The 27,377-nt window shown below is 39.6% G+C and overlaps 1 protein-coding gene across 2 annotated transcripts in view; it reads right to left on the reverse strand.

Annotated features, from left to right (window-relative positions):
* CEP85L (centrosomal protein 85L) overlaps positions 1 to 27,377 on the reverse strand; it is a 160,075-nt gene that overhangs the window by 27,518 nt on the left and 105,180 nt on the right. For both annotated transcript variants that reach the window (XM_075145740.1, XM_075145739.1), the window contains exon 4: positions 11,260 to 11,381. In XM_075145740.1, the coding sequence (XP_075001841.1) occupies positions 11,260 to 11,381 (122 nt within the window). The remainder of the gene's footprint in view (positions 1 to 11,259; positions 11,382 to 27,377) is intronic.

Below are 27,377 nucleotides of genomic sequence, written 5' to 3' on the forward strand. Positions count from 1 at the left end.
CCAATGTAGTTTGAACTACATTACCATATTGCCTTTCATAATCCTTTCCCTACCCTACCAAATCCCTGCAGGAAAAAAGGTGAGACCAATTAATCCATGATGAAACAGAGCTGTGCTAGCACAGAGTGTAACTACCTTGCTTCTTTTCACTCCGCAAAGCATGAAACTCTCTGCCGTTATAAAATCTTGCCAATAAAACACACCACACAAATGTTTTAAGGCTGTGGAGATCCCGCACAACTTCTTTGCATAACTGCCTCTCTGAAAATATCATTAACCTCATGGCACCCAGAAACAAAAATTCTGAAATAACCCAGCAGTCACAAGTAGAATAGAAGACAAGCACCATAGAAACATATTTACTATTCACATACAATCCTATAAGTCTTTGTAGATGTCATACCAGATGCATTTTATCACTGATGTTCTCATATGCTAAGACAGTTTTAATCCTCTGTTAGCCCACAGCTGTTGCTATTAATCCACTGCATAACCAACCACAGGCTGTGAGCTTTATTTAAAGGGAGCATAGGAAAGTCCAAACACCCTCACAAACACAGCTCATTTATTGCAGTGGGAACACTGTCCCCAGAAGAAGCCTCCCTATTAACAATCAATCATCTCAGTGCTTTCAAAAAAAAAAAACACCACCCAACATAACACAACACCACCCCCAAAACCAAAACCAACCCCCCCCAAAACCAACCCCCCCCCCCCAAAACCAAACCAAAAAACCAACCAAACAAAAACCAAACCACCACAAAAAAACCCCAACCAACCTTCAGCATTTAGGTGCTCTCAAATTTCTGCTCAGATACATGGCAACTGCCAGTCTGGGTAGGCCCAAACCAGATATAAATAATCCTGAAACTGAGGGATTTTACCTTCTAGGCAGCAATGCTACTCTCGCCTTATATCAGTTACAATGTTTATAAACTCATGCATATCCTCCGTGTTCGCAGAGGGCCAGACTAGAGCAGACTGAAATTCTGTAACTGTTGTGACCAATGCTGGCAAACTCTCCTCCGCTCTTCCCCTTCTCTGATCAGCTGCTAACACCCTCAAATTTCCCCAAGGGTTCAAGATGTGTTAAAAAAAAGATTAAATTCACTTTTTAAATTTTTTTTGCCAGAGATGCTAGAGTTACACAGCTGCACTGCATCACTCTGACCTACTCCTTTTCCTGTAATTTTCAATACAGGAATTTCCAATCAGTCAGTCTTACACAGGACTGAAGTCTCCAGACATCAAGCTCCTCAACCTTTTGTGATTCCAGAAGCCATCTGCGTACAGCTGGGTGCAGGCTGTGGCCTGAGCTCAAGGCACAGGGGAACCTGACAGGAGCCCACCCTTGAGACTCAAGTTTACAGAAACCAGACTGCAGCTCACACAACCAGGTTCAATGAAAATACTGTACCTAGGTACCAATGAAACTACTCTCCTTCACAAATTCCCTTTTTTTTCACGAGTGAGTGTTACAGTTCTATGTTGACGGCAAAGAAAGAGTTTATTGGCATACTATGTGAATGTCACGGGACTTTTTACATGGTTTCATTCAGCTCCTTTGTCCAAAGAGAAAATACTCTGTTTTACTTCAAGTGTCTGTCTTGACACGTCCCTTCCCCTTACACTCAGACTTAAGGAGCAGAGAAAAGGCAGCAATACCCTGCTCTAAAGTCATCAACCAACCAAAATGACTCAGAGGGGAGAACAGTTTGTTCTAAAAAAAGAAAAAAAAAGGTCACAAAAGGCAGGAATGAAAAACATTCTTTTGGGAGGGACATTTAAAAGTGTTCTTTATTTAAATTGATGTTTCAGAAGAAAATGTCATTAAAAGATGTATAAAATTTAACTCTTCTATCCAACTGATTAATACAAACATGACACTAATACCATTGTTTTCACAAACACTTCTGGCACAAATCTTTCCAGCTATCCCTCAAGGTATAATACTGTCTTCAGGAATGGGGGGTGGCAGTGCACAAGCAAACAGACAAAAAAAGAACTGAAACTCCTTTTGAACTAGGAGAAGATTGTCTGGTACAGAAGACCATTGCGGTTAGCTGCAGAAGAGTTCTGCACCGAAAACATCGACTCGTATTTTTCTTCAGATACAATGATTGTAAGGCTTTTTTTCTCAGAAGAAACCTGTTTGTTATATTTTCATTATTATTATTATCATCATTATTATTTTTCTTCTAAAAATTTCACTGATACCTTGGACTATGCCTTTTCACCCCAATTTTTGAACGTCCAGACATAATTTATGAATATCCTGAGATCAAATCCTCCCTGTGCGTTCCTCCCAGGTACATTCTTTCTGAGGGAGCTCAGCTGAAGTGACAGGTTATCCAATATACATGACTCAAGTGGTGGTTGCGTGCTCTATGGTCCCTTGTAACCAGCTCTTTTGTCCCAATTCCCACATGTTAGTTATTTACATGCTAGCTAGATTATTTATGGAAAACCCTACTATTTTCACAAAGTTATTACTTTGGCTTACTTCCAGGTCTTGTAAAATGCATACATCTTTTGTTCCCTTTTCTTCTACTTCCTTGAGCATTCTTTATTTTTGTAAACAAAATTTGAAGGCTTCAGTCATGTGTTGCTACTGCACATCAATGATACTTTGTAAGGAAGGAAAAGTTAAAAACCTGTCATGGCAGATCATACCATTCTCTCACCTTTCCCAGAATTACCAACTACTACCCCCACATGAACCGCTGGCACTAGAGACTAGGCTACCTGACTAAGATGTTGATTCTGTGTAATTATTTTTATCGCATTTAAGGAGAGTAGTTCTCCTTATCTGATTTCCTGCCTGCCACAGACACTTCCATTCCCACACAGTAACCTCTGTGTTGAGCCCAACAATTTAAATCAAACCGAAGCACGTCAATCATCAGGAAGCTAAAAGCCCATGCTCAAAGTACTGAAACCGATGAAATGACATATGCCAGCATGGTTCTGACAGGTCTCTGCCAATGTCCTTTGCTGTAGAAGGAAACAAAAGCCCTTGATCCTGAATGCCACTCCCCATGTTTGGGGAGAAAGCAAATTCTGAGCATCAAGCATACGGGTAGGGTGGTTCACTAAATCCGGCTCAAACTTCTATCTTTCTGATGCTAAGGGGATGGGGGACAAAAGTAAATCCCAGAACACTTTCAACCAATTACACACCTAAGGAAAAAAATCACTCTTTTTAAGCCCTTGCAAACAGCAAAACAGCCCACCAACTATCTTCTTCTCTTGTAATGACCATTAGTCTGCCCCAACATCAAGTAACTGTTTCTAGCTTGCCTAAAGCCAGGTCTGTAAAGAAGCAGCTCACTTTCAGTTGGTATATGCAGATGACAAGAAGAAAATGCACTAACACTGTGCTGCCCCGTCTGTTTGGGGAGAGGCTGTTGGTGTCCTTCCTGTGCCCTAGATATCAGCTCCTCACTGGATCACGGCCCCCTGCCCACCCCCTCATGCTCCCCGGGAACCCCTGGTCCTCGTGAGGCTGGAAGGGAAAGAGCAGAGTGAGAAGTTAACGGGATTGAAGGAGCTGTGGGGTAAAAACCAGGGACAGTCTTGTGGTAATATGAACAACGCTGGCCTTGAGCAAACTGTGGGGCTGGTCCCTGAAGCTGAGGGGCTGGGATGACACTGAAGGCGAGGGACTGACTAGGGAGAGCGGGTGACGAGGAGAGGCAAGAGTCCAGGCAGCACTGCTGCAGCTCTCCTTCCCCTCCATGGCACACTGGGGGTACTGCCCAGCCAAGCCGCAACATCTGGAACAGGGACCTCTGCTGTGGCCCACCCCGGCATTGCTGTGAAGAGTTAGTGCTCTTCTGCACAGCAGTGAAGGGAGAAAGGCAGGCCAAATACTGGCCTCAGTGATAAGAGCATCACCTCACTAGGACATTTGCATTTAAAGGTCAGAAAACACTTAAAGGCGGGCTAGGGAACGACCAATAAAGGCTTCACATGTGTGTTTCAATTATGGGTCTGCTAAATTTGCAGTCTTTCTGCCCACGGACAGTAAGGGGCTGCTTCTGGTGGTACATATTCCCTGTGCCGCTATTCTCTGCGGACAAACACAGGGAAGACAACATGCTATGCCCCATGAAATGGCAGCCAAGCTCCCACCATCCTGGATGAGTAACTCTACTTAGAAGCTGGCTAGAGTTCAGATGAAAACCACTGGTGCCATTTGACACTGAATCCATTTAAATGAGCAAAAGGAAAGTTACAGCCATAAGAGTGAAGTATCAATTGGGGGGGGGGGGGGGGAGGGCAGGGAGTAGATATCGATTTTGATTCATTTGTAGTTCTGTCCTTTAGCTCATACAATCTCCTGTGAAAGCTCAAGTCAGCACAAAGGATGTGGGATAGCAGAGAACAGCACTCAGCTCAACATGCACAAGCCTGGACTGTTTTCAGAGACCAGCATTAATAATAAATAAACTGCTTAATATACAAATTGCTTCTCTGTATGTCTTAAAAACATGAGTACAACATAACTGACATTCACATCATTTTCTCATATTTACACAGGGCAAGCAAACCGTGGACACGTGCTTACACAGACAACTCATATATGCATTCATCGGGAAATAAAACAGATTTTCTTAAACCTGGGACCAACTCATCTGTTCTCTATAAAACCATCTTACCCCTCACTTACTCTAACATGAAAGAGCCTTTAGAAACCCACGTCTGCTAGAGAAGCACTTCCTCCCCTCAACTTTTAAGACACTTAAATTAGTGTAAATCTAAGTCCCACACTACAAGTCAAGATACAGGTCCAGTACCTTCAAACACTTCAGGGGACTTAGAACAGAGCTTCCTCCACCACAGAGGGGACACTAGTAACTTCATAATAAATCAAATGTCAATTGATGCTTACCTTCAGAAGTCATGAGTTAATGAGAAAGAGTTCCTTTAGGTGAAAATGCCTGAGCAGATTTCCTCAGAATCTGGATACAAAGTAAAATATAATATGGATCCTTCTGTATTACAAATATATTTATTCCACACCGCAGTTGGAGGTATGCTGCTTTGTTTTGTTGCTTAAGAAGCTGGATACTAATTTTTATATCCCTTTGTTTCAAAGGCGTGATCTCTTGGGACCACAAGTCCAAACGTGCAGAGTACTGATAGGGAAAGAAATCAGTAGTAAACAAAGTCCTAAAAACAATGCAAACACATTTTTCCGTGATTTGGAAGATAATGCCAAAGAACTCCAACATCAGCAAAGCCCATGAGAAAAGACGATCTCAAATTTCCTGTGCAATAAAGTCTCTTTTTTTAATGAAATTAAGAGCCTGCAGTTCAAAGTGAATACTACCTTTCCACCAGTCACAGGAGAACTTATCTTGAAGAGAAGATGGGAACACTACTTCTGGGGGTCATTGATCTCGTTCTGGATGGATTGTTATTTTTAAAATGACTTTTCTGAATTGCACAGAAGTTCGAAATGCTAGCCTGGCCCATGGGAGGTAAACTAGTGCTGCAGCAAGGCAGGCAAAAGCACAGTCAGCAAGTGTACTCTACCTTCTCAAATGCTCTGGGCTACTTAGTCAAGGGGTATGAGGCATGAGCGGGACACAGACATGACTGTCTGCACAGAGGACTGCACCCTCCCTCCCACGGTGGGAGGTTTTCGACTTCTGCAATCTCCTGACAGGACAAATGCAGAGCAAGCCTTGCACCTCCCCTGCTGTTCTCAGCTCTGCCAAACACCAGAACTTCCTAAAAATATTTAAATCTACAGAATAGAAAACAGCTCGGCACCAGTTCCACAGAAAATGATCTGGGATTGCAGCTGACCAGAACTACATCGTTGTACTGCAAAAAGCAAACACTACACAAGCACAGCCTATGAGAGAGACAAGCGCTCCGGTGGAGGAAGGCCTCAGCTGGCCAGTTTGGACACTTCAGGGAAGACTAATCAGCTGGAGAGATCTCAAGGAATAACGAAAGCTACCAGAGGTCTAGAAAACATGACCTAGGAGGAAAGACTAAGTCATATTAGGAAAAGTTTTCTAATGCTTCAGCTAATTAATCACTAAACTGTCCAACCCAGCAAGGTTGTAGCAGATAGCAATAGCATAGACATCTACCAGGAGTGACACCACTACAGCTTGTCCTCCCTAGGGCCCAGCAGATAGGTTAGATAGGTCCTTTATAGCCCTATATCCTCTCATTATTGCCAAGATTTAGGTTATTATGTGAAAACTAATTTTAACAAATTCCATTTCATTGATATTACTAGTATTCACCTTTGAAAAGGTGAACTTTTAAACCTGCTAAAATAATTACTCTGTAACAAAATCTTCCTGAGAGTTTAGCAGCCCAAGATACAAAAGCCTCAACCACAAGTTACCTGGGTGATTGGTGATATCAGAAAAAGATAAATGCATCTTTTTCAAGCTATTATTGCAAGCAAAGAATATTTTACACAGCAAGACACTCTGAGGAAGTTCCTCACAGCCCTACTCTCTGCATAGGACTCCCAGTTTTACATGCATGCACTCAGACCCTTAGTGGCATAAAGCTTCAAAGCTTCCTCAAAAATGAGGATATGCTAATGCTGCAGATCTTAACAGGCCACCCAAAATTAAGAGAATTACAGCTTTATACTAGCAGTTACATGAGCACTATCAGAGCACGTACAGTTTGATGTCAATTACTGAAGTCAGGACAATTTGACACAAGGCAAAGAAAATCTAATTCTATTGTCCCAATGAAAACATCTGAGCATAATTCAGCTATGGATGGAAAGCTAATATATAGCAACTGTTTTAAAAATGTAAATGTTATTATGCCCTGAGGAATGACAGCTATTAACTGAAATTATACTTCTATATCCACCTTTCCTTAAAAAGCTTTTCAAATATCCTTAAGCTGTCTGGAGGAGAACACTGCATGCACAGTGTTATTCTCAGCAGCTTATGTCATATGTTCAAATATTTGGCATTTATTCACGCACCCCCTACATGCTGTCCCTGCCAAACAAACAGTGCCAGGAGCACACTAGACACATCTACAGTGGCTGGCCAGTCTCAAGAGACATTCGCAATTGTACCAAACACTGTAATTTCAGTGTTGTGAATGTACTGAACAGAGGACAAAGAATTAAAATATGATGCTGTAATTTTCTAAACCAATACAAACACTATTGGCTCCCTCTGGTGCTAAATATAACGTAGTGTTACATACTAAACTGCCAGAGAAGTAAGCCAATGATATAATCCAATTATTTTGTACAGTAGGTGACAGACATGCTAGTAATAAGTGTTAGAGCAGCAGATTTCCTCTTAAGTCCTTATTCACAGCCTGTACCAACAGCTCTTACGTGGAGAAAACATGACACACACCTTTAAGAAGTGCCATTGTGATCCCATGCACACACACGCCATGCTCCCTTCCCCACACCACGTTTACGCTTCCTAAAAGTACAGTCTCCATCCCATTTTTTAAGAGCAGACTTAGAAGCCAATTTCAGGCTCCAACTCATTAAATTGGCAGTGATTCCTACAGTAGTTTTAAAAAGCAAACCAAAACCACTTTTAAATCCACCCATTTATGCTACTCTGTTCATTTATACTCAAAAATACGCATTTGTTACACCGAACAGACTATACAAATCAAATCAATTTTAACTAATCTATTACTAAATCTGCTGTTCAACACAGCGTATAGAATAAAAATCAAGCCACTTGTTCTTTTCACAGATGCAAGTGGCTATTTGGGTTTTTAAAAATTCTGTTCACAGATTTGAATTTCCAGTGACACATCAAAGCATCCAAGTATGATGATTTACATTGTAAGCATTATGCCTTGAATCATTTTTAATGACTATTTGAAACTAACTTGCAGCTATTCCAAACTGCTAGATTTCTGATGCAAAACAAGGAAGTTTAATAATCTAATCCGGAAGGGCTGGATTTTTGTTGCCTTTTTATCATTGTGTGCAAAGAAGGGAAGCAGGCAGCAGGTTTCTCTCCTCCTCCTCCCCCTCCTCCCTTTTTTAACAAGGTAAAGGTAGAACAGCATAAGGCCCTGTACAGAGCCTCCATTTCCTACTTATCAACAGATTTAAGCATCACCATGCAGAACAAGGTGTGTGGTGCGAAGTGATGTTAATCTCCTCCACCTCCTGGATTAGCAGAGCCCCAGCGCAATTCCCAATAGAAGAGGGTCTAACCTTAAAAAACCTGGGAATGACCCTGTGGTTGAAAGAAGGGAGGCTGGTGACAAGGGCAAGAGAAGGGTGTTCCCGGTGTGCTGCTTTTCATCCAGCTGTTCCTTGTACTTGTCAGCAGCAAACAGCTGGCCCTGGAGCACCACGCCGGCTGCTATCCTGCTCCTCTGGCTTCCAGGCAGCAGCAGGTTCCAGGCAGCTTGGTCTCTCCCAAGCTTCTGTCCCCCCAGAATTAAATAAGTCTTGCTGGCATCCTCCAGTTACAGGTTCGTAAATTCAGTATGAGACATGACTTAAGGAGACCACACCTTTCAAAACTCCATGAGAACCACAGGTAGGAAGGGCCTTCTCAGCAAACACCTACTACCAAACCTCAGTCAACAAAAGAATTCCTCCTCTACCTCCTGAAAGCATAAATTCTGTAATTTAACTACCACCATCTCGAATCCTAATTAACCACACTTTAGCAAACTTTGTATTTTTATTTTATGCCACTATTCCCAAATAAATTCAAATTCTAAAAAGAAGTTTAAAGTAAATTCAGGAAGACCAGGAGCTGGAAGACTTAGGTTTACTCCCAAACATCATCTTGACTCTCAGTGCAAGGCCTTGTGACCCCATGTGTTAAATATGGATAATACCAAATTTTTGCTTAGCGCCACTTAGTGCCTTGAAGAAAGGTATTATTCACACTTAAGTCTTATTAATACCCCATCTAATAAGAAATTACACTAGTGCTTTATAATGGAGTTCTATTTCTAGGATTTTGAACAGCAGCTATATACCATTTTCTCCATGAGTGAAACCAAAAATATTTTTATTTGTCATAGAAAACACTACCTCTTCTTAAAAAAAGGAAAAAAATCGGTTGTAAAATCTTTCTAAATATGCAACATCACTTTGTACTAATTTTAAATATTACAAACCACCTATTTTAAATAATTTTATTTCATTTTAAAATAGTAACTTTTTAAGGCAAATATTTTGCCCAAATGGAGGCTCAATATTAAAAAAAGAGCCTTTTCTGTTATGTATTATTATACTACATTATTATAATTTACAACATGCTTAACTGTAACACCAAGTGTCTACTTAAAGGGAATGACTCTAACATCACTAAGTGGTCTTTGTTTTGCTTCAGCAGCTTCTAGAGTGTATTTTGCCTTTTCAGCTTGATGAAAAGGAATCATCTCAACCAACTTCTGGTCAGAAATCCAGAAAGAACTGTATTCACTATCGTTAAGTCACACGAACTTATGACTTGTACAAAAAAAGAACCAGCACACTGCCGTTGGATATCAAGAAATAGCTTTTCTTCCTCTTCAAGTAACATTAGCAGGCAACTAGGTTACAAACTGTCACTTCAGAAACTTTACCCTTGACTGTAAACGCATTTCCAGTGTGAGAAGAATAACGTGAACTGCCTTTTCAGTTGCCATTGTATAACAAGCCTTCATGTAGAGTGCAGAGGATGGTAAGCTCAGCAGAGGCACCAAAGACCACTCCTAGCCATCACGGGCAACGTACTTACAAATGCTGCTGACAGCTTGGGTCCTGAGAGGTGGGCTGCAGGTTATACAGCATTACTACTGATATAGCAAGCCTGAAAAAAACACTGTAATTTAGACAGCCTTTAAGCAGTTGATCAAAAGGCTCTGACAGAGGAGATCGAAGCATCCGTTAAGGATGTTTCCATTTTAACTGCTTATTCCCTTGGGAGCTCACCACCTCTGCAGGAGAGCTGGCAGAGTGGGATGGTGTACCCGTGCCTCAGCTGCTGCAGTTCGTAACTTTGCGTCCCATCTTCCGCTGCAGAGGCAGGTAAACGCACACTAATGCTCCGCATCAAACTGGGGAAGCTGATGCTGACCTTCATGACAATGCCAGCAGAGGTACCAGCCAGATTGCTAGGGGACAGAAACACCTTAAACCACTGCAACTCCTTGCTCTGTTGCAATAGAGGAAGGAAGAGATCTTGCACAAGCATAATTCTCCTGGTCCCAAAGTAAATTATGCCCAAGTTGTCTATCTCCACCCATTAAAAGAGAGGAACTGCTAGATGAAATATAAAAACATTCATAATGGATGCCTGACATTCCTGTGATCAACACACACCTGCTTTAGACAGTTCTCCTCGTGCTGTGGAGGAAAGTATCAATATGAGGGCACAGCTATTTCAAGATCAGAACAACCACTCCTCTTTCAGCCAGGAGCCAAGAGTTTATTATTAAAACACAGACTAAGCCAAATGATAATTACGTCAAATATAAAAATGCCCTTCTTAAATGTCCTACATCCAAACTCTGCAGCTCCTGATGATATCTGCTAATTTAGTGTAAGTTTCATTAAGTTCAAGCCCTTTATTAAAAGCACATTTTCCTCGTTAAGGCTTAATTTTATCCAAACATCAAGAACTCCAGAAATTACTTCAGATATACTAGAAACTTAACAGCAGTGAGTTGCTGCCAAGGCCCATTTCAGATTGATAGCAATTTTAATAAGCCGCGATGTATTTACTGACATATAGATCCTGGATTTAATATTTTATTATCTGAATAATTTGTATAAGCATTTGAATAGGATTTTACCACTGAATGTTACTGCAAAGGTCGATTTCTCAAAGCTTTATCAACTTGGCTTCAAATATATTGCATTTCTGTACTTGTCATGGAAAAGAAAATCAGGGCAATGCAGTTTACCAGCTTCCATCTTGCAAGTCACTTTCAAGACCTGTACAAGCGGAAAGGTGTCTGATACAAACTCCCATACTGGTAAGAAGCTAAGCTGGGGAAGCTGGCAGCAGAACTGGCTGTTGGTCTCACTCACCCTTTTCCACTGCAGAGGCATTAAACCCCTAAGTAAATTTCCAACTCTGTAAAAGACTTTTAGCCAGCAGCCAGTCTTCTCTCCCAGCAAGGATTAGCTCCCACATATTTGTGCATAAATATTTGCTGGATTGGAACTTAACAACTTTACTGAGTAAGCAGCTCTCCCGAAAGTCAGTTTCTACATCATAGCTTTTACATCATGTAATCTAATCAATGCAGCAGGAGCAGGTTACTCACCGATCGATCACAATCTCTTTCTGTCTTAGCAGCCCCTCTTTGATTTTCATTAGAGATTCCCAGTTGCTGAAGTCCTGATAGCTGGTAGCTGGGTAACTTTGACGAGATGTTCCAGTCGGAACCTGCATAAAATAATTGTAGAATTGGCCTCCAAAACAGTAAAGATAAATAATATCCTAGATATTAGGATAAAAACAAAGCGGTTTGTTGTTTCAGAAACCTATCAGTTGTTTTTCAGTTTAATTCAGAATTGCTTTATATAAAATAATCAGATTTATAAACAAGTTTCTTGAAACAATCTTCAGTCCAGTATCAGTGATTTAAAACTTATTTTATCATTTCTCTACTAAAGAATTCATAGCTCTGAAAGCAGTTTGAGATGAAAAACTCATTTAGAATTTAAGTACATAATTAAGACAAACACCACAAAATGTTCATATCCTGCTGCAATTCTTGTACTACAAACGAGATAGCTTGATAGCTTTAGACCTGCTGATAACTGCAGATAATGGTTACCATTCCTTTCATTTGTTTGACTCCCACCTGTAACTTTAGCATATAGAGAAAAAGAAATTCCCCTGCATGTGTGTGCATTTAAAATATAGAACATGGGAATATAATTCTGGTTAAATTCTAACTGTTTCCAAGAACAAAAGTTTCACAAGTAACAGGTTTCAGGCTTTCCATTCATCTTCTCAAAAGCCAGGCTATGTGTCTCACCACAAACTGAGGATGACAGCTGAACTGGGTATGAACCAACAACATTATGGTTTGGAAGAAAACTAAACAACTAACTGGGATGTTTAATCAACTGAGAATATAAAAAGTATTACAAATATTTGTATCAGGAATTCACATAAGGGAAGATTTAAGGTAGAACTTCTGTGATCAGACTGAGGGATCCCAGCATCGTTTGCCATGAGGTATCATCTAATCTTCCACCAGTTTTTTAATCACTGAAAAAAAGATTTCTCTTATTATCTGGGAGGCATCCTGGACTATGTTGCCTTTTTATGGTTTTGGAAGAGAGCAGAAGGAAAAAAAGATGAAAATATGGCTAATTTTTTTTTTAAGTTTAAATAGATTTTAGGATATTTTTACTTGTATTGCTTTAAAATGTTTTAAATTTCATTTGAAATTACAATAAACTGTATTAAGACTAAGACATATCATCAACAATTAAAATTAGGTAAACAATTGTCAAGTAGTCCATGCTTCTGGTCAAAGCTTTACTGTGAACTATAACACTGAACGGAGAGAATTCATTGCTTAAACCCCCATACCATCATGTGCTGAAGTCAGAACCCAACTCCTGACAGGTGTGGTCTCTTCTGCAAGTTGAAAAAGTACTTTTTTCCCATTCATTCTAGTTCGGTTCCATCCCTAGCTTGCTCATTGATAAAATGGACAGAAAAACATTTTCCTTCTTTTAATTTATAACTTAAAACCAGACATAAGCTGACAAGACTTACTAGTTCTAAAATCTTTCAAGACTGTCAGACACACCACTCCACCCTCCCCAAGTCCAATTCATCTGCTTCAGGGAATATTTCCTTTGCTTAATAAACTGGATAGCTTCAATAGTAAAATTAGTTACGAATGATTTTTAAAAAATTCTACACATTAAACACTTCATGCCAATTTCTGGCCAAAGACACACTGAAAATGTTAACTGTGTATCCTTGACATTGATACAATATCAAGTGTTGTATCTTTATTGAAAAGGCCATATTGACTGCTTTTTAAGGAAAAGTAAAATGTGAAATAATATTAAAATCAAATTTTCTCTTGAAATGGTTCACTGATTTATGACTATGGTTAATATTTCTTATCCCATGCTCATTCGTGATTATGTCCCGCAAGCAATAAAAAACACAGAAAACATCTGAAAATCCTCTCAATTGTTGCACCTAAAATAAATGCCTCACACAACTGCTTACTGAAGCATATTCTAGGTTTGAAAGTTTTGTGGGGACAAAATTTGTCACATCTGCAATTTCTAGTAAGTCAGTCCACTAAACCTATGCTTGTTCAAGGAACTTACGTTAAAGATGGCACTGCGCTCTACTGGGAGGCAAGGAATGGCAAAGCTAAGCGCTGCTTGGATTAAGATCTACCACCCATTCGCTAACATTTGCCATCAATGTAACAGTTGTCTTGCTTCATTTTTCATGCACAATGATCAATATTAGCATTAAAAAATCCTAAATTGGTGATATCACCTTGGCTTTTTTTGGTTTGGGCAGCGGTCTAAAAAAACTTAGGAAAGATACCAAGTCATGATTCTTCCTGTAAGTAATGCAAGGATCAATGATTCTAAAATTAATTTTGCCTGGGTCGCTCAATCCAGACCAGATAACTTCATAGTCATCTTTGGTGCTTACAGAATACCTTAGGATTGCCACATATTGTTCTGTATTACAGTTATCCATGTGACTGGCTGTATTAACAGACATCAGCATAAAACTATTTCAGTGAAAGTCTCTCTGAGTCACACGTGCCATGTCATGGAGCGTCAAGTGGCAACATCAGGAACTATCACTGTACTTTGTGTCATGAATTTTTTTCCTGTGCTTCTCCCACTATAGTGCTGAAGAACGCTTTTCTATAGCCACCTCATACCATTACGCTACATTCTCTCAAAAAAAGAGAAAGAAATAGTCCTTAATGCAGCTAGGATTAGATCCTTACTTTTCAGAGCCAGAAATTCCATTCTCTACCCAAAAGAAACAACCCACCAGGGTTTAACATGATAAACAGGAAATATATGGCTTTATAAAGCCAAATCAACCCATTTATTGAACAAGGTAAATTTTGTCTTTAAGACTGAACTATAAAAATGAAGAGATTAAAGACCACTATTTAAATATGAACCCATCTTAACTGAAAACATTTTGGAAGCCAGCAGTGGTTTCTCTAGCAAAATTCTTCAAAGCAAGCCCATTACTTCAATCTAGCACCTTTGCAAACTTAATTGTTTGCACTAAAATTAGAAAGAAACCCTTCAACTTTGGTACCATAAGTGACTATACAAGAAGTTAATTAAATATTAAGGCTGCTGAAAAGCAAGGCAATGAGTTTTGCAAAGTTAATAATAGAGTAATATTTTGTCAATTAGATGCTAACGATAGTGTGCTTTTTTAAAAAAAATCTAATATATAAAGCCTCCTTAGCTGACTGACCAAGACGCTTTTGGCTTTGGAATATATCTAATTTTATGGACTATACATGCTGTATATACATACGCAACAACAAATAAAATATTATTTTGTATTATAACTGTGTGCTTCAATTTGTCACTCTGAACAGATGAAAAGAACAACAAAAAATATTTCTGTTTCTGGTATCATGTTTCAGCCAATTTAAAAAAAAAAAGAATATGCTAAAAATACTTCTTAGCACTTCCCAGAATAACAAGACATTTCACTCATTTATGAGCACATGGTGTTGACTACTCCACACAGCCTTCTAGCTGCTTTGAACGGTGTGGTAACACACAGGTGGTCTACTTACATTCAAATATTTTGTCTCCTAAGGACATCAAACCAAACAGTGAGAGCAAGATACACTTTAGGACTCATATACAGAAAGCCATCCACAACTCCAAGTTCTCAACTTGAATCCTCCACAACTACAAAATAAAATACCAGGTTAAAACACACAGCATTCTTTTCCATCTGCCCTAGAAAACACAACTATTTTTGTCGCCTGGCACCTCTTCCAAGGGTATCAGCCTTGGATTGAGAACATCTGTTCAGTTAAAACAGTATCCTTTGCACAGTGGCGTCCAAAGGTCCTTACTAGCTTGTTTTTTGACAAGGGCTTGGCCTTGACTTTCACGACCTGGCAAGCCTTCAAGTCACTGCTGAGACACAGCTAGCTGCTGGGAAAAAAAAAAAAATAAAAAAACCTTTGCTGTACTAGCCTATATGCAAATATTTATTGCTAGAACACACATTGCTGACTGATTCCATCATGTTTCTTAACAGTGGGAAAATAATTTTTCTCTGGACTAGAGGGTAACAACATTTGGATAACTTAGGCCAATAATGGCTGGGTTTTTTAACTGTGCTAATTAAAATTATCTTCTCCAAACATGCTCGTGGTTCCTGCCTGAAGCAGTTCAGTGTCTCAGCACACAGAGTAGCACAGCATTCCACCTAACATGCTGTATCACAAAGTAAAGGTGGAGTCCAAAAATGTCAAAATGACAGCCAATCTCAAAAGAGGCAATGGATTTTAAAGTTGTTTTTTTTTTCCTGAAAGTTGCAGTTTAAATAGTTTAGCATTGTCTATACTACAACTGTAAAATTTTCACAGCCCACTACTAACATCTAGCAGAGCGCCAAAAGTTATGCTACGTGAATAATCCCTTTTGGCCAACTGCTTGCACTGCCCTACGCTATCATAAAACCCCCTCTCTTGCTGCATTTACAGGCGTTCATTATTCAGGAGAATTGAATTCCTTGCATCCACAGCTAATCCAAGGCAAAGAATCAGCGCAACGAATGTCAGCAGAACACAAATGGTTCCTTTTGTTCAACTGACAGTGGAGGAAACTTGTGAGTGTCCCCACGGGCTGTGCTTCAGGGACACAGTACTTGCCCTACCACCTCACTGGGCGATGAGGGAGAAAGAAGAGGTGGATGTGACAGTAGCAAGGCCAAATGCACTACTATCACAGAGATGCCTCTTGCTCTTTGCTCCCCTGTGATGGGAAAAGGATTAGACCTGTGAAGGCAGAGCAGCAGTCACTGATGAGCTCTGCAACTGCTCCCTGCCCTGGGTAAGGAAAGAAGGATTTACCCATCCCTTCCTCCCCACCCAGATTTCTTCCTAACATCAGGCAGAGTGTTCCAGCTCACAACAGCTCCCTTAATTCCGACAATCACAGAGGATCATCCATCTTCTTGCCAGCAAAACACGACAGGGCTAGTGGCTCTCATGCAGGAAAAGCGAGAGGAGGCTGCAAGCATGGAATCAGGCCCTATTTTAAATCACTTTAAAAGCAAGGCAAGGAATCACTTCTATAGAAAGATGCTGTGCCTTGCTGAAACACACTAGAAAGAACAGCCACAAAGAAGCATTATAACAGATTCCCGGATGGGTAAAAACAAGGCTATGGACTGATTCAAGAAATCCTGACTTGTGGTGTCTGTATTTCGCCACCACCTACTTACCACTCCACTCTGCTCCATCTTTGCCATTTAGGGAAGACAGTGTTTCTGCTTAGCAGGATATAATCACTACAATTCTTGGCAGCAACACCTAGGCCGTATCACATTTTGCTATACTTTCACAAATCTCCAGCAGTTATGGGGGAGAGAACATCTAATCATGCCCTTGCACCCTGATTCCTGCCATGGTACATGTGGCGTTCTTTGAGGAATTTTTAATGAGGAGGACGACATAATTAAAATCAAAATTGAAACATCGTCAAATTGAGAGGTACTGAGAAATACAGACGTATCGTAGAGAGGCATTGCCAACAGCAAGTGGTGAAATCCAGCAGGGGGGGGGGGGGTGTGTGTGTCAAAAAAATCAGGAAGGCTTGGAAAAAATTCCCAAACACATACTTTATATAGACATGCAACCTGCAAAGTAATTCATATGAGAGGGACCACATCTAACACGGAGAATAAACTTGACAGGAGTTCACAATTTAACCTGCCTGAAAATCAGCTAACTGCAAGGCTGAATTGCCTATGTATGATATGCCAGGTCACAGAGAAAGGTGAGGGAAGGAATAAGACAGTGACTTTAAATAGCCCTGGCATAAACCCAGCTGGAAGAACACGTTCGGTTCTGGGCATCGTACTACCAGAAAGTCACTGAAATAGTAGAACATGTTCAAAGAAGAGCAACTCTAATGATTAAAAAGCTTAGAAAAAGCGATTTATGAGTACAGAGCTAAATACCACTAAGGCTGAAGAGACATGAAATCAGCCAGCAAATACTTTGTTTCATAGGCTAAGAGCCCATATAAACTAAGGTTGATGGAATGAAAATTGATATATGACAATTTGAGGTAAGAGTATCAGGAGAAAAAAACAAAACAGAACACAAACAAACTAAAAAGAAGAAGAAAAGTAGAAGAAGCATCTCACGAACAATTGAAAGAAGATTCAGATTTTAAGATTTTAGGATCTGAACTGAATAAAGTTGAGGAACTAAAGGGCAAGCCAGCCTTTACTTGAAGACATACCAGGACTTCTTCTCAGTATTAGGGTTAAATTATGCTGGGACCAAGTACGTGTGACTAAGGACAGAACTGACTACACTATGCCCAGAGGAGAATCACAGTTAGGCTCCAAATTCACAGACTGAAAAACAAGATCAAAACTAATTTAAGAAAGGGCTCTCCTTAAAAATACATAGCCACAGTTGAACTACATGGATGCCACACAAAGGATTTCTACAGAATAAGCAGCCAGCGTGACAGATGCACTAATTGTTATCCCAGTTTGCAGTAGTCTAAATTAGAGTTTGTAATTTGGAGTCTCAAAATTGGCTAAACAATAAACAAAAAAAGGACAACCCCCCCGCCACTTTCATGTGGGTTTTTTGCCGTTATAGAATCAGACCCATTCAGTTTGGCATTGCAATTTCATACAGGGCTTTACAAAGCAAGCACAAAGTCTTTTGCTAGTGCACTAACGCGCTGCTTCTCCTCTTTGCAGCAAGTGTTTAAAACTGCGATAATTAGTTGTTCTGTTCTGCAAGGGAGGGCCAATGTGCCTCTCTTCGGTTAGATGGAACTGCATTAATGCATCTGTTGTATGACTTTTTAAAGCTTTTCCAACAAAAAATTAAAATGCTAATGCTGACTATTTACAGACAACACCACTATCATCGTATCTTCTAGAAAGTAGAAAGCTTTCAGAAAGGAAAAGAATAAAGAATAACAGCATTAAAATGCCTCCTAACGGCAGCACTCCCTCTAGCCATTAAATCTTTTTCAAGAATGTTTTTCGAAGCCTCCTTCACAAATGCAATCCCCATTGCACACAAGGCATTACATGCTTTATTAGAGACCTCATGGACTTGACCCACGTAAGCCAGGGAGGAATTTGACTGTCCTACGAGTTACTGTTATTTGTACATTTACTTCTTCCCCCGCGTTGTTTATACTGCAGCTGAGGCTTCTGAACTTTATCAAGGTCGGGTTTGATAACCACAGCAAGAGAGGAAGACATGATCCCTTACCACAATAGCTTACAAATGAATTAAGAGCAAAGCATAGCAAGGACATGGTTGCTGGGATACTAAGAGAGATGGAAGAAAACAAATGCTAAGGTCAGGTATGCTATCCACCATGGAGGAAAATAATAATAATTAAAAAAAAAGCAGAGTTTTGCTACTGATGGCATAGTTACAGGGTTTTGAATGCAACTGCATGGTCACTTAAATGTGGCATAAATTTACAGTGCTATCAAAGGGAGTGGGGCCTGTGTTCTCCTGTCCCTTCTCAACACTTCAAACATTCATACCTTTCAGCTCCCTTCTGACAGCCCTAGTCCTACACTCTCCCTCCATCCCATACACATGAAGGTTATTTGTATCTAGGTCAGGCGCCTATCAAATTCATTGTACAAGGCCATGTGAAATCTAGCGCTGGCACACACTGTTAAGTGGAAAAGCAGCGTACGAGACAACACGTTTTGCAGTGGCACAGCTTTGTGCTGGATTAGTATGAACACACAACCACAAGTTGAATTATCTCAACTCCAGACAGTGCCAAACCCTCCAAAAGTATCAGTTTGTGGACTGAATATTTTCTAAGTTTCTGGAAAAAATACTATTATGCAGTTGATGTGACACTGTCAAGTTACCGGCCAAGACCTGGTGTTTAGATATGCAATCAGTTTGAGAAAACAAACTTCTATGTGGAAGTGGCATAAGAGAATAAAAACAAAAGTCTCCTGCACTTTCATATCTTTCAAAATAGTCCTGTGCTGGTTATCTGAATTATGAGAGCACACACAGGACCAGCAGCACAGTCCTAGCCTACAGTCAGAGACTGTACGTGTGACAGATCTGTATGTGTTCAGAATCTGCACCCAGCAGGCGTTACTGAATAAAACAGGAATATAACAGGGGATTAGTAAGGGAAGTGAACCGGAATGCTGGCCACCGCTTAACTGGCAAGGTTTCGTTCCCTCTAGCTTCCTTGATGGTATTGTGCAAAAGTCTCAAACAACAAACTAAGTCGTCTCTGAAAAGACTTTGCAAGAACCATACAGATGCATGTTGTTACTGTGCGAGGCAAGGACAATCTCATTACAAGAGGTTGCCGCCACTCAGCAGTCCTCCGTGACTTTCTCATCTCTGCCACCTTAAGTTACTACACTCTTAAAGGGTGAAACCAGCACACCCAGAGCCCCAGGCTAGATTATACACCCTCTTCCGCTTATCTTCCTATGAACAATTACACTTCTCTTGCTTTTATGTGTTGTTATAACATTCCTTTATGCTCCATGCAACACCAATATTATTTTTGTCAGAAATCCTTTCCATTTATATTCTGGCAAATGTTACAAACACAAAACACTTCTAGGTGCCACTTAATATGACGTTAAAAGCAACAGTGCCTGGAATTTTCCACTGATAACAATTGGGTCTTTCCTAAGTATAGAAGCACTTGTTTTATTAAGTGTTCATTTTATCTTCCCATTACATTTAAATTCAAATGTTCTTTACTAAAAAAAAATTAAAATCTGTAGATGAAAGGGAGCTTCCACAAGGAGAACAACTTTAAACCTTTTTTTTTTTTTTGGAAGCATTTAGTGAGAACTTCACTGTTAAATTGATTTTTTTTTTGTTTCCTATTCTGGCCTGGAAAGCAGCATGACCAAAAAGTGACTACAGTTATTCAAAGTCCACGAAAAGACCATTGTTTTAAATGCTGAACAAATGTAGGACATACGTTACTCACTACAAAATTTTATGAACTGTACAAGACAGACAGAAAGAGATTAGAAAAAAGGAATAGTTGGGAAGACAAGATAAGGTGCAAATCAATCATGAATGGAAGCACCCCTAAAATATCTTGGTCATTTGCACTCAGGCATCCTCAGCCAAGTTCTGATCGTTTATAAAAAGCTTTATGTTAAATGCACATAGCTAATATCTACAAATACCAGTTTACTAAGGGCCATGACTGCTCGTTCATTACTTATTAATCCTGCTCACGGCCAAAAAAGAGTAGATGCAAAAGTGACCTAGAAAGCAAACAAAAAGGCATCTATTTTTTGCCAGCCTGCACCAACTCTGCAAGGATGAGCAGCACTGGCCATCAGTCTTGCACAGAAACCGACAGGAGCCCTTCTGTAACAAAAGGATAATGAAAAGAGAGTGTAACTTGGGTGAGTGTTAGAAAGGGAAAAAAAAAAGAATACTTACTTGTTGTGCAGTAATTGGAAAAGAAAATTTAAAAGAACCTAATAAGCACAGAGCACCAGATTCTCTTAACAAAACATGCAAACATATTGAAAAAGAGGTAAGTCACTCTGAATTTAATTTGAAGCAGGAGTATACATTTGGGGAAAACTGATGCTCTGCAAATTGTTTATCAAGGGTGCCGATTTTTCAAATGGAAGATCTTTAGATTCTGCAAAGGGTCTCTCTTCTGCATTCTGTTTGTTTTAGCTTTTCATGACTTTAAGAGAAACATGAGCCATGAGTGTAATACTTGCCAGATTTAACTGAAGTTGAAAACAAACAAAAAACCTCCCACAAAAATAAAGCAGAAATGTTAAAAATATTTATATGACAACAAACCCAAGTATTCACATAAACTCACAAAAGCACACTTTATTTAAAAATGACAATCCAGAACTGGTCTCTATGGGCACTTGCAGAAAGAATGGAATCTAGCCAAATTACTTGAACCTGTGCATTTCAAGTTTTGCAGATGCAACTTCTGTACATGTTATAACTGGTAGCATATGGGGAAGCAATGATAAGGTAATACACTGTTTTCCACTCCCTTTTAGGCTGATAAACCAAAATAGGAAGCAGAAACAAAGACACTCCCCCCAACACCCCCCCCCCCCCAGCTTTGTTCTTCTCCAGCTCTCATTACCATGAGCACAGATTAAAAAAAGACAAGGAAAAGAGACAAGGATATTCTATAAACAGCAACAAGTGGGGGATTTAGTAAAGCCACCTTACTGGGGATTGGAAGACAAAAACAAGTTCTCTACAAAAACAGCATCATGCAGAGTTTATAAGGTCTATGGACGTCAGAGCTCTGCACAACATGAGTACAGTAATCATTTACATTTGTTGGTGACTACCTCGAAAAACTTCAGTAGATGCAAAAACTAGAGGCATACTCATGTTTTCTGCCCCCACTGCAGGAATTCTCCCTTGGAGGAACTAGCTGTGCTTCACGCAGCAAACCAAGCAGGACAGCACATGGACCTACTGTGAAGAGATTTCCGTTGCTTCGGGCAGGGATTCTACCACTATCCCTGTACAGCACCACATACATCACATATCATCATGTAAACAACAATTATTCAGTCACTTGCCCCAGAACTTTGAAAAAAATTTAATTTTTTTTTTTTTTTAAACTCACATGGAAACACCATGTACCTGCATGACTTTCTCAATTTCAGAGGGAATTACAGAGGCTTTGCGCCTCTGACAAATCAGGTCCTGGTATCTCAAAAGTCAGACATTTGAAAATCCTGGCCTGAAACTTCTGCATCACTGACAAACAGAAGAAATGCAGCCAGTTTAACACTGGACTGCCTATGGAACTGGGAACCACACAAGCATGGAAGGTAGTCATACAATTTGTGTGTGGAATAAGTGACAGATATTTAAACTGTTTGGCTTCAATCCAGATTATGAACCTTTCCCACTTGAGTTTATGAGGGGTACTTGAAATGCACTTGTCTCTAACAAAAGTAGCAGTATGATGTAAGGGTGCATTTGAACATCCGTGTCAGTGTGTGAAGGTGTTTTCCTTCCCTAGGAGATAAACTGGGGGGGAGCCCTAGCACCTGCTTAATATAAGCAGAAAGAGTAGAAAAAAAAATCACACTAAAAAATAAATATCACTTCCACCACTAGCAATCAGCACTTGTCACTTGTAGGTCTCAAAATATCTTAAAAAGAAACTAGCCTTGTAATTCTCATTCTACAGAAAGGAAACTGAGACAAGAGCAAAGACAATTTGTCCAAGGCTCTCCAAAGAGCACCAAAACACAGCAGATTCTCTAGTGTGGGAACCATTTTGTTTTAACAGATACAAATAAGACTATCCCTGCCTGAAGAAAAATAAACATGTGTTGAATGAAGTTTTTAATTGAATTAAAAAGAAAACCAAAGTCTTATCCAACCAGAACATCCTTGGAGGCAAAATGGAGATGAAGCTCCATCTTCTGTTCGAGAAGATCTGAATCTATTTTTCATCATGCTGGAAAATGTAATACACACAGGCAGGTCTCCTGATGCTCCAGCTGGAGACTCCCTTTTGTGTCCAATACTGAGAGAATGAGAGGGAAAAATGATTCCCAGTGCAGTGATGAGCCACTCTGCTAGAAGTGGGGCATCTGCAGCAAACCCCAAATTCCTAGTATATTGTCTAATAGCGCACCAATAATACCAAACATTTGGAAAGACCTAAAGGCTGCTTCAATAACAACTAGTTCAGAGCTGTATGTACACCTTTTTACCTAGTTTCTCTGTGATTGAAGCTCAAAATAGCTTTCTTACAGTCTTTGAAAAGAATCAAAAGAAACATGCGCATATCTGGTAACGCGGATGAGATTCAAAATCATCATTTTCCAAATTCCAGTCCACTGCAACTTCCATTAAGCTATACTCTATCCACTAGTCAAATTCAAAAGGCTTGCTCATTCTCAATTCACCTTTCTGCACTGTCATTACTAAGGTATTTTAGATGAACAGAAATCTGCAAAATCCTCCATAGGTGGCAAGAAGCACCAGGAAGCTCAGATGGTCTGTAGGGAACTTAGGAGATCCTCTATATTTTTGCCTTTGTAGTCCTACATGCTGAAAAAAATCATACTGAATATTCAAGCAGGTGTGTTTTTCAGCTATATAACCCTATAAGCATATTTGAAGACCCTTTTTACACTGAAATGTCCCCTTTTTTCCTTTCCCTTCCCCTCATCAAGTATGCTCATACTCCGTTCACAGTGGTAGCTAACATATTAAACTAATCAAGTAAAACGGTATATCCGTAATCTGTATACTTCTTGATCTACACAGGAGTTACTGCACTCTGAAGAGTTTCAAATTTAATGCAAATGCTGCAATTTATTGCAAGAACAGAAACAAACTATAAATATACATTTAGTCTCCTCTTAAAACTAGTACTAGGGTAATCCAATATAAAATGAATTATGTTAAAATACATTTTAACACAGAAGAATGAGGCTCATCTAGAAGGTGGCAAAGTTCATGTTTCAAAATGAACTGCCTTTGTTTTAATTTTCTAATTCACAGAGACATCAATACTATTTTTATATCAAATGCTCATATAACCAACTGAAACAAAGGACTGTATTTCAAAACTACAAGACCCATTAATTTTCAATAGAGGCCACAAAAAGAGGAAAGCAAATAGTTTCTTCTGTAAGAAGAAAGTCCTAAGAAGAGGAAGAAAAGCTCTCCTTCTCATCGTCTCGGTGGCCAGGCAGCTACAGCCAAAAGGACCTGTGAGACTATACATGACAAAGTTTCCACGCTCCAGTGAGTGACAAGAGAACTTCCACGAGGAAGCAGCTGCCTGTAACAAAATCCATAGTCAGAAAATATTTGCAAGACTGAGAAATCTGTTCTTGCTACTCAGAGACTGTCTGAACCAGAGGAGTAGAGCAAAATTTTTATTTTGGCACATTCCACAATAGAATAAAGAAAAAAACCAAAGTTTTGTATCTCAAATTCTCAAGTAACAGAGTTTGGGATCTTAATTTTCTGGGGTGCTAAGAGCGAAACAAACCTTTATTTTAAAAATAAAGGACTTTTTTCTTGCATATGTAATTGTGAAACAGCACTTCATTTCTGAAGAAGGAAAAGACATTCTGCTATTTAAATAAATTTCTGTGATTTCTGATGAAGTAAAAAAAAAATTACCTTAGTGTTTTAGCTATGAATTGAATGTAACAAAGAAAGGAAGTGATAGATAGCTGATGTTCACCATGGGAATTGTGCTAGTCTTATTTATAGCCACTCCACAGAAGGGGGGGGGGAAGGCAGAGCAATGGGCAGAAGAAATACGTGAAGAAAAGAAAGACACCATCCTGTAACACCCACCAAGAGAAAGAAAGGTGTTTCTGGTTCAAATTTCCCATATGCACATCTCAAAGTAGGACCACCTAAAAATTAGCCTGAAAACCCTTTAAATGTCTGATCTATGCAACCTCCATGTTGATCTGAATGAAGATCCCAGTGAGGCAAGATGTTGAGGCCACTGGTCTACAAGCTCCCCCTCTACTACATGAGGGTGGTCACTGCAGTACTCTGCACGAGAGAATCCTTCAGCTTCTAAACGCTGCTAACACGTTCATCATTTGGACAATGTTTATGCTCTGTCAGGACAACCTTCAGCTGAAGATAGGTAGCAGCTAAATCTAAACCCCAATCATTTCCCCTCCATTCTGCAGTTACTGTTTAAGTGGAGATAATCCAGCACCACTACTTGGCAACTGGAACATGGTCTTCCAACTTTATCTCTCCTTCATATGCCTTTGTCCCGCCGTTCGTCCATCACTCATAACATGTCAAATAACACAACTAATCTCTGTGCTTCCTAGAACAGTTTATCTCAAAGACACTCAACACAGTTTCTTAGGTATAAGGATCTCAGCACACCACCTAAAGCACATTTTTCAGCTTAACCAATTGAGGACACCAGTAAACACCAAAATACAGTTCTCCCAGGCATTTCATAGAAATAAAAGACCTTCCACTGTAATGAAGATCACCGAACTTCCTATTCTGTACCATGTTGCTATTTTGAAGACACATTGCACCACTGCAATTAACTGCTATTCAATTATTTGACCTTCATTAATCTAGTAAAAAAGTACACTTCATTGATATGGAAGCAACCAGGTATTTGAAAGAGTATGGCTTTTTGTGCTGTCAATATTATGTTGCAAAATAAAAAAGCTACATGGATCAAGTCTGTGCTAACTCTGTTGCCTCCAAGGGAAATAAGTGCTCCCTATGGGGGCACGGGAAAAGGAAGGCCACGGTGCATTTTCAGAGCAAGAGTCAGGCAAAATTTCTCATTCCCCTACTTCTCTCCTAACATTGGGTTCAAAGCACCAAAGACAATAAACAGGTGTTACACACTTCTGAGCCCTGTGATCTACTTTAACAGTTAAAATTTCATGCCAGTAACAGCAACTGAAATGAAAACATTCAAGCTGACCTTTCCAAAAATGTCTTTGGTTAGTAACAAATAGGATGACTAGTCCTTCCAGAGCCTTTAGCATTCCCAAAATGAGAAATATTTCAGCCCAAGTTCTATAGTTTTCTATTAATTTATTTTGTACAGTTTTTTTTAATCACTTTGCAATGGTATGCTTCACAAGTTGCAGCGTCAAAAAAGTAAGTTCACCTTGTTTCTAATGAAGAACAAAATGTGAAGATCAAACTAATCTAATGACTGTCCAATGCTTAGGAAAAGTAAACACTTCTTGTCCTAGAGGAGAATAACACGATGCAAAGCCTAGATTTCTCAGCAGAGCTGTTTCCTATAATGCTAGAGACTGTAAGTCTCACTATAGAAGTAGGAAAATCTGCAGCCTCAGAAAGGCAACTTCGTCCACATACATCCAAAAACCATTGAGATTCCAGATGTGAGTGAGACTCACTGAAGTCAGTTAAGCATTAAAGCAGGCATCAGGTAAAACATACAAATGTATGGGTCATAAATCTATCAAATTCAAGCAAGAAAACTCAAAGGCATAAAAAAATGTTACTATCTCCAAATTGATTAGACTATCTCCTTACCTGGTGTAAATCTGGAATGCTGTTCACACCAGCTGAAAATACTGCTTTTCCTTTGTTTTTAGAAGGAAGAAAAAAGTCCCATCTCCCTTTAGGTTGTATTAGACCCCAGTACAAATGTAACTGAAGGATACATTAGCTGGGTTCCTTTCTGTTAGCAGAGATCAGCAAAAAGCGTCTCGTAAGCCGCATTTGCTGATACCTGGAAGGCTACAAGCAATTACACATACTGCAGGAAGCATCTCAGAATCAGGCTAGAAAAACATTGGTTACTAAAAGCAAAAATCTCATTCTGGTGTTCAGCTTCCAATACCAAAATCTGCTATTCTGTCCCTCCTACACACACAAACTAGTGCACATCCATGGGAGCATCTGCTTCCCCCTTCTCTTCATTTTTAGTTACTTTTAAACCAAACACATGCAACACAATAACCTTAGCAGTGTGATATCGTAAAGGTACACTTGCAGTATGAGAGAAAACTGGAGCAGCACCATGAAATAACGCACTAACCTGAGTACTCCGACTTACTGCTGAATTTCTTTACTTGTGTATTATAAATAATTGGGCTTGGGCTATGGTTCATTTCTATGCAGAGTCACGGATCATCAACGGACCAGATGCTGACATCTCAAACTCTTTACACAGGTTATACAGGTGGCCAGTGTCTACAGCTGGAATTCTAAAAACTAGCACACAGAAGGCAAAAATAGTCCAGGAAATTATCGCCAATGTGAATAGAAATCTTACTATTATTTAAATAAAGGAGCTGGTATGCTGAAGTATAACACGTCTCTTTTTGGACATTATCCCAAACATCAACCGGATCTCTAAATAAATTTATGAGAAGAAACATGCTCTGGTGGCAGATTTCTAATCCCACTGGAGAAAGCCCAGATCATCTCCATTTAAGGTCAAGCAAGAAACAGCTGCACATTTTTGTTCCCCAGAACAAAATAAAGCAAACCAGAACCTCCAACACAGATTCCTTTTTTAAAGCTTTTCCTTTCTGATACCCATGGGTGTGTGGACCCGTTCACCAGGGATGAATCAAACAGTACAACGATGTGCTCATTTATATTGTCTATATCTGTCAGACTGACATGTCCCATGAGCAGCACTT

The sequence above is a fragment of the Calonectris borealis genome, chromosome 3, assembly GCF_964195595.1.
Source record: "Calonectris borealis chromosome 3, bCalBor7.hap1.2, whole genome shotgun sequence".
Classification (NCBI taxonomy): Eukaryota; Metazoa; Chordata; class Aves; order Procellariiformes; family Procellariidae; genus Calonectris; species Calonectris borealis.